Source organism: Ruditapes philippinarum, unplaced genomic scaffold, assembly GCF_026571515.1.
Source record: "Ruditapes philippinarum isolate M1 unplaced genomic scaffold, ASM2657151v2 ctg4529_1_1_1_1, whole genome shotgun sequence".
NCBI classification, from domain to species: Eukaryota; Metazoa; Mollusca; class Bivalvia; order Venerida; family Veneridae; genus Ruditapes; species Ruditapes philippinarum.
The window spans coordinates 127,823-137,111 of record NW_026858058.1 but is presented as its reverse complement, the minus strand read 5'-3'; the positions used below and the strand labels follow the sequence as shown (position 1 = coordinate 137,111).

Here is a 9,289-nt window from a genome sequence, read left to right as displayed (position 1 = left end):
GTACGTATTGATTACATTAATGGAGAAGTAAAATGTTGTTTTCTTTTTCAAGCATACAATGTATTTAATATAACGATGGAAAAAATCGTTATGTATATGAATTTATGCAATTATTAAAACAGATTTCAGCTACAGTTATGCATTGAATTTGTTAAAGTTAAACATAGCATCTGAATATAGTGTTACAATATAGTGTTACATACATATCTACTTCTTATTCGCCGTTTTCGTTATCTGATCCAAACCATGCAAAATTAAAGTTTTTAAACATCCTCAGCATTTTATATATTACATAGAAAGATTGTCACTCATTAACTTTTTTTCTGCTCTCTTTTCAGAATTTCAAGGCGACCTGATTAAATTCTACAGAAAAAGGTGTAGTTCAATACCTCTCTCACCGCTTCTTGAAGAAATAGAGACACCTCTAGCTGGGTTCTATGTAATGCCAGATTTAGTCGCTGTAAAACAGAAGTCCCTAACCTGTCATGAAGAGGAAAGAACTCCGATGAAGTCTTTGAAAGACCTGTTTTCAACCGGAAGTGCAGATCAGCAAGAAATTTATCTATCAGCTGATGCAGGCTTTGGAAAAACTGCTTTCTCTAAATATCTTGCAATCACGTGGTGTCAATCTCATTGTCACGATGAAAAATACGCCAGTTTTAATGATGACGAGTTAAACACATTATTTGACTTTAAGTTCTTATTTTTGGTTTTATTAAGAGACTGTACCTATGTTTGTAACATTGACGATATGATTGAACAGCAAATTACTAGGAAACTTCCTCCTTCAGCAACAATCCATGAAGTTTTACGTAGAGAAAAATGCTTGATTATATTGGACGGTCTTGATGAATGGACTCACCCTTTAAATAGTTGTGACGAAGTCACAGAAAAAATCCCACATCGGTACGTACGTGATAATTGTGTTATCCTAACGACAACTCGACCGTGGAAGCTCGGAGTTTCAAATCTCAAAACAAGTCAAATAAACAAAAAAGTAGAATTGATTCAATTAAGTGCAGATTCCACGCAGAAACTAGAAGAAAATGCTATAAGGAAAATGACCGGTGTCCATAACGATAGAGTATTGAAGAGTAAAATACAGGACTTTAATAAAGTGATACGTGACCGTCGCCTAGAGCACATGCAAGTGATTCCACTCCTCCTCATGTATATAGTTTGCCTATGGTGCAACAACATTCCTATAGGAAATTCAAAACATGAAATTTACACCAATATCATTGAATTTCTATTATCGAGAACGTCAAAGAAACACCCGGAAGTTCAACCATCTCGTGAATCGTCTGCCAGTGAAATTCCAGAATACTTCAAAAGTCACGAATTTTGTAAAAAGTTTTACAGCCTTATAACATCATTAGCAGAACTAGCTTACCAAACATTATTTAACGAAAATAGAGAAAACACGCTACTATTTGATAGAACAGTTGCTGACAAATATCTCAAAGCAGACCACATGAAATTAAGTCTTCTCTCAGGAATACTGTCAGAAAGTAGAAGTAAAACTTTAATCAAAGAAATTATCAAAGTATCGTTTTCCCACAAAACAGTGCAAGAATTCTTCGCCGCAATATTTATAAGTTCTCAAAGTGACGCTAAGAAAATTGTTGTAGAAAAATGTAGAAATGTTCAAGACATTCTGGACATGTCAAAGGTTTGTGAATTTATAAGTAAAATGAATGCTGACCGGATGTGTGCAATATCACATGAATTGATGTCTGTGATAAATGAAGACGAGAAAACACGCGAATATAGAACTAGGATAGGTGACGAGAGCATGTACAATAGTCCATTGTATAGCATACAGGAAATGTTCATGTCGTGTTTACAAGAAATGCCTGAAAGTGAAAATATTCAATTATGTTTACAAGATTTCTTCATTGACCGGGACACCAGGGTGCACATTGGGCAGTTACAACGTTTGTCAAAACAAAATAAAACCAACATAAAATCACTTTATATAGACATCTTCTATACTTCCAGCAGTTTACGTGAAATTATAGATTTATTCTCTCTCACAGATCTCAGTCATATACAGAAACTTTTCTATCGTGGAGGCATGAAGAAGGAGGCTCAGATAAGTCAGATATTGTTTCCCAATTTACAGTCCGTTACTTTGTTGGGTGGTGAATGGAAAAATGATGAACAAAACCTCAGTGAAAACTTGGCGCGATGTCAAAACTTACAATATTTAGATATTGGCTACTTCACGTTATCTCACAAAATACTGGAAACATTTTTCAATTTTTTCTCCGGTCAAAAAGCTATGAAAGTGTTAATATTGAGGAACTTAGACTGTAGAGAGCATGGCCGCCAAGGTTGTAAGAGATTGATGAACTTGGACTTGTCTCAACATTCAACTCTATCAGAGTTACACTTGGAGAAGTTACCTGCGAGGCTACAATTAAATATATCAACACCGTCATTAGTTTATGTTAAGTTGCAGAAAATCAATCTAGATGAAAGTTCATTATTACTGTCACGTGACATGGTGAATATTGAACGTGTGGAGTTGGGGTATATAGAAATGTCTGCAGGAAGTTTACAGAACTTTATTTCCGTGCTAGAAAATCTGCCGCAGTCAGTTACAGTAGAGATGAAAGCCATTAAACCGGAAACAGAATATGACCGTGTTAGAGAAAATATTAGGAGATCACAAACTTTTCATGTGATACAAGAAGAAAGTGAGGATAAGTGGCAGCCATTTGAGTTCAAAAGCAAAGAATAGACAAGAAATAACATTGTGAAATAAATTGAAGAAGTTACTTCAATAATTTTAGATAAACAAAACAATTTAAATATGGACATTTAGAAACAAAATGGCGGTTCTTCGAACTACATTATAGTCTTCAATTAGGACATGCATGTAATATACGTTTCCAATTTAAACATTAATTGACAATTGATTATAGATAAAAAAAAAACTGATAGAAGTAATTCATGGACGTTTTTTACAAGTTTTTACGGATATTAATGGATATAAAAGTTGGACAAGGATATGGAAATATTTCACAGGTAAGAGATTTTATAGTGAATGTTTAATCTTTAATTATTATTTTATTATACATGCATATGTAAGAACTGAAATAGATTATTCACAGTGAACACGATTCTTATATTTACTTTTAATCGAATAAAATATTTGATATAAATAAATCAACATTAATTAAATATTTTACATGATTTGTTTTTATTCTGGAATAAGATTATTTTTGTAATAACAATGAAGCATTTTACAAACATAGACTTTAAACAGATACACTATACATGGCACGTGTTTATTAAATGGCATGTCACAACCTCTATATTAAACATAGTTTGAACCAGCGCATACATGTACATAAAGTTATAAATCAATGTAGATTAAAGTGAATGTATGTTAAACGTTTCTTAATTTTTACTCCGGAAAGATTATTTGTTTACTGTTTTAGTAAGATGTTATTGTTATGTCATATATTTAAGGTACGTATTTGTAATTTTATGATAAAGTCTATTTGAGCCGCGTCACGACAAAACAAACATGACCAGCATGGATCCAGAGCACCCTGCGCATCTGCGCAGTCTTATCAGGATCCATGCCGTTCGCTATCAGTTTCTCTACTTGTTATTAAGTTTGTTAGCGAACATCATGGATCCTGATAAGACTGCGCAGATGCGCAGGGTGCTCTGGATCCATGCTGGTCATGTTTGTTTTGTCGTGACGCGGCTCAAATAGACTTTATCATAAAATTACAAATACGTACCTTAAATATATGACATAACAATAACATCTTACTAAAACAATAAACAAATAATCTTTCCGGAGTAAAAATTAAGAAACGTTTAACATACATTCACTTTTTCTTTAAAAACACAAGAGATAATGCATGCAACTTTGGTATAAAACATTATCTAGTGTACCCCTATCAAGTTAATAAAAGCATTGCCGTGGCGTAAAAAAAGGCTGGGCTCCATGGGGGATTGGGTAATGGCTCATAGGTTTTTCCATATATTTTTGCAATAGAAACTAGTGACTTCCATACCAGTCAGTGAATTTCTTTTGCAACCTGTAATTTTCTATAGTTATCCCTTGTAAAGTTACCAGTGATTTTCATAGCAACACACATTCACTTTGCATAGCAACAATAGTATACAACAAGGTACCTTTTGACTTTTCATAGCAACCATTGTTTTTCCATAGCAACCTATGACTTCCACAGCAAGCATTTACTTTGACTTAGAAAGCAGTGACTTCCAAAGCAACCATTGAATTTGTGCACTATTTCAGATGCAGAAATAAACTTTGTAATCTTATCAGCTTAAGATTTGTATTTTTCTGCTTTTCATTATAAATCAACTGTTCTTGTCATTATGAGCCTTTATAATCATAATTAACCGAGTGATATAAGAACAATCATGGACTTTAACTATATGTAGATATAAAATAGTAAAAGAACGTTTTGCATAAATCCCCCATTAATAATATAATTTGCGTTTTTTATCATTTCAGCGGCATTGGATCAAATTTTCAAATTATTTATGATGCAGAACCTCTTGTGACATTTACCATTATGACTTGTGTGGTGATAGATCAATTTTATTGGGATGATTGGATATGTTTTGAACAACTTCTTTGGAAACAGAAGTTTCATGTGTCAAGGTAAGACTTTAAATGTGGTGATAGATCAATTTTATTGGGATGATTGGATATGTTTTGAACAACTTCTTTGGAAACAGAAGTTTCATGTGTCAAGGTAAGACTTTAAATTACCTTTTTTATTGACAGGTCAATAAAATACAAAATAACGATTAAAGAGTAAAATCGGAAATGATCTCCATGAAAGTATGCAAAATGTGACTATTTCGTGAATGAACGTTTCAACTTTTATCCGGGTCCCGCAAGCAAAGTATGTTAAGGACATCTGAAATGTAGTATAGTAAAAGTTATTAGTTGTTTAAGACAGATAGTTTATGGCAAATGCACGTAAAAGAAAGTGATTAAAAGTGTTCGTATTTCTTGCAAAAAAAAAAACAACAACAATCGCCTGAATCGCAGTATTTAAGACGTGCTGAACGTTTCCTATATGCCTGCATTGAATTTTAATAGTAAACTAACTAGTGTGGGAAGCCGACAAATTTCACGTAAACAGCGCGATTGTGTTTAAAGTAGCAAGCACCTTTAATGGAAATCTATAGTATGATAGAAATAGGTCCAGCTACGCAAGCTATAAATTATTATAATGAATATGATTGAATTTTTTAGCTTTAAATATGTGCTTCTAACATGTTTATAATTTACTTTTTTAAAGATAATGAAAAATGTTATTTACTGACTTTTGTATTCAATATAATTGTATTTAAGTATACTAAAACAAAAGAAAAAATATAAACTTTTTCTTTAAGTATCAGTATTGATTCATGTCAACAAAGATGTTCTAAATATAGTAAATGACTCTAAGGGTTTAACTCAATACAGGACTGGAGCAGTACCTCTAGACGCTTGCAGAAATTGTGATCACAAAATAGACAAATATCTTTTTCCGCCGATTCTTACATTTTTCATTCATTATCATACTTAAAAATGTATGAAAAGATGAATTAGACGTTTTAAAGTTCATCTTTTGCATGAAACGGCAAGATTTTGGCATTCAATCGCATTGTCCGGTATATACCGGAATACGGTATTTAGTGTGGTAATTCACAGTTAAATAGGCAATTTTAATGGTAATTTTCACGTTAAAAGAAGATATTAAATAATAGTTTTGGCGCAAAATGCACAAGAATTAATTGGGACAAGGGCAATTGCAAATGAAAAGGTTAAATCAACGTATGTTAATCTGATTTTGTTTCGTAACGGGTCTGCTGCTGCATCAGATGAAAAACAGAAATATAAAAAAGCGGCTTTTGTATAGGTTAAAGTTTATAAGTGCATATTTACAAAATTAAATTGGTCAGGTGCGGCGCAGCCGTGCGTCTTATTTAATTTTGTAAATACGTACTAATAGATTTTAACCGACTTAGTGTTTTAAATTCTTTTCCTAAGCAGTTGATTTATTAAACAGATTAACAGTTTGCCAATTTACCAAAGTAAAAGTGTTCCGATTCATTTGAAATACTGCAATTATATTGTGCAAACACTAAAGATTTTTGGAAGCCAGAACTTATTTTTTTCATTAATTTATTTATTTATTTTTGAAAATCGGTTGATAAAATTCAGCGTTGTCATATTATTTGCAAAACATTGGTTGTTCTACCTAAAATAACGTGGATGTCTACTCGAATCTAAATCATTTACATGTGTTTCATCTTGTTGACAGAAAGTCCGTGGTTCTATCTGGATATCAGCTCGTGCTTTAATACAGTTATTCAATTAAATAATGCTAACGGTATGTCCGTGTTTTATCCGGATTACAGCTCACAGTTTAGTTTGCTGACGGAAAGTCCGTGGTTCTACTCGCACATCAGTTTAATTTCAGTTAGCTTATGGAAGGTCCGTGGTTCTACTCGAATGTCCGCACGTACCTAAATATTTGTTTCAGTTCGCAGAAGGTATGTTTATTTGCTCTAGAAATCCGCTCCTGCCAAAATCTTAACACAAGATATCCAGTGACTGTTTATCTACTGTACCATAGGCAAACCAGAAGATAAAACGTCGGTGTTACTTTGAAAATATAAAACTGGTGTTAGAATAAAATCCTGCTATCTATACTGTTACAAAATGTTTTGACTAACTCATTTATCATTTCTTCTTCTCTTTTCAGAATATAAGCTTCAGTAAAACTACAGTGACAATGATGACAACGCTTCTACGAGAATAAAATATAAAGACTTGACACCTGGTTCCTGGCATTACAGAAACATACACGAAAGAAAATTGCTCTAAAATAGTTTCGTATAATATTTCTGATTAATAGATTAACCCGAAACAGACTAGCAAACTGTTGCATTGTTTTACCATAAATGGTAATTTACGTGTAAAAAGATATTACCACCAATGCTGCTGTCAAATATATTCCTGAGTTCCTTCAAAATATGTTTTGTGGATTACTGTCATACCGTTTGTAAACCTCTTTTGATTTAACAACATCTTATTGAATTAAATGTATTGGTTTATTAAATAAGGGACATAAAGTATAGAGGGATAAGCAACTACCGACTGATGTTGGCGTCCAGATGACAGCCAATCTGCGATAGAGTTTCAATCATATATTTATGCCGCAATTGTTAAACAATATATTGACAAAATATTGTAAAGATCATTAAGATACTAAAGGTCGATAAAATATTTCATGCATTTCACATCTAACATAGACTAGAGCTCTACTCTAAATCCATTTCTAATTATTATTGAACAAATGTTTGACCTGTCTAAAGAATGAACAAAATATAATTATATAATTTCTATTTCTGTGGCATTATGTGCTCATTTATTTTTGCAAATCCATGTTCTAGTCATTTTGATGGGTTTTTTTAAAGGCTCATTAAACTTCAGAAATGTTACTATTTTTATTTCTAAATAAAACTGTTTATTTTACAGGCATTTATAACAGTTTCGAAACACGAACTCATTTGTTTTATGTAAACATGAATTTTTGTTTGCATCTTTAATATGTTGATAATTGGTAAAACAATAGTAAATAAGTTATTCGTATGGAAGTCAAAATACTACTTTTTACATTTTTCTTCTAGTAAGACATATTACCGCATGTTCCGTATCATTTTTTTTCAGTTTTAAAACATCTAAAATGCAATTATCCATTATTTAAACATTATTATTAAACACATATTTTACATTTCCAAAGAGTTAAAGAAATATGGATTTCTGAGGCAAAATGTGCCCTTAAGTCGATTCAAGTTGATGTATAGATGTATATATAAAGTTATTGTATAACTGTGAGTGAGAAAGTTTATCTAGGCGAGCTTTAGTAAACCAAGATTTACTCTTGCAGCAAACTGGATAAACCCTCTCCATCCCGACAACAACCATGTTCAATCATGTCATCAGATCATTTTAAACGTTTCATTTTTACTTTTCCCCCGTCAACATGTATTTTTCATTGCCCTTAACTATATGACGTCATCATAGGATAACCATTTGACCTAATGTTTGCATCCGGCCTGATAATACAGACATTTACTGTTACAGTAGTAGGATAAATTACAGTCATGTGCCTTTGTCTATGTGATTAATCTTTTTATCAGTTTATTAATATGTTTTAATTAATGCACTATTTGGTATGTTGTTGTTTTAATGGTTTAATTAATAATATAAAGGTGCACAAATGACTTTTTTCATATATTGTTTTCCTGTTTTGTTTTAATTTAAGAATAGCACTAATTAAGAATATACGCAACAGATATGTTAGACGTAAAACAGTTTAAGCACCTATTATCTACTACTGTTTAGTTTATATATATACAAAGTGTTTCAATTAATTGCACCCATTATTTTTACTATGTAGGTTTATTTATTTAATTAAGCAAAAAATACATTTGTTAGAGATTTAGACATCTGAATCATGATGTATTTTGTTTTTAATTAAGCAAATAATACATTTTATTAGAGATTTAGTCATCTATATCATAATATATTTTGTTTAAATTTGATTGAAACATTTTGATTACATTTATAAATGACAACTTGTATGTCCTGTGTTTTAGATCACCTAAGTTTGAGGGTACTCATGGTGAGCTTTTAGCCGTCCGTGGCTTAAAATGATTTCAAACGGCGTCATCTCGGAAACTACTTGATCAAATTATAAAAGCTTTTCCTATGATAGTCTTTGCATTTAGATCTTCCATTTTTGATATTTTGTTTTGATATTGTGTTTGTAGCATTTTGATCAAATCATGCATTGCAGTCGGAATTTATTTCTATTTCCATTTTTATAGACTTTAAGGGAACATCTTTTAAGATATTGTCCTTTAAAGGTAACGGCTTAAAGCTAACACATTTTGTTTTAAGGTATTGTTTCGTTATCTATTCATTTTGCTCTTATAACGATGGGTTTCAGTTCAGCGATGTCCTTTTTGTTAATTTTTCTGAGTTTCCATTTCTTTATATATAGTTCAATATACGAATTTTTATCATTTACAAAGATACATATTTTTGTTTTACACACCCCAATATTCTTCAAAAATACAATCACCTTTATTAGTCATTATAGCCTCAGTGAAGTTTTAATGTGTCTGTATACTAGAATCATCCTGTCTGTCCGTTCGACTAGCTAGCCGTGTAAATTTACTTTTTTTCGACTATCATATAAATCTGATAAAGATAATGTGCAGTGCC

The 9,289-nt window shown here is 31.7% G+C and overlaps 1 protein-coding gene across 1 annotated transcript; it reads left to right on the top strand.

Annotated features, from left to right (window-relative positions):
* Positions 1–318: 318 nt before the first annotated feature.
* Positions 319–7,789, top strand: LOC132751950 (uncharacterized). The gene is made up of 3 exons (XM_060742171.1): positions 319–3,033; positions 4,508–4,657; positions 6,759–7,789. The coding sequence occupies exon 1, from the start codon at positions 443–445 to the stop codon at positions 2,744–2,746; it is 2,304 nt and encodes a 767-aa protein (XP_060598154.1). The 5' UTR covers positions 319–442; the 3' UTR covers positions 2,747–3,033; positions 4,508–4,657; positions 6,759–7,789.
* The last annotated feature ends 1,500 nt before the right edge of the window (positions 7,790–9,289 follow it).

Coding starts and splice junctions, on each gene's coding strand:
- LOC132751950 (XM_060742171.1), top strand. CDS start 443: ATGCCAGATTTAGTCGCTGTAAAACAGAAGTCCCTAACCTGTCATGAA.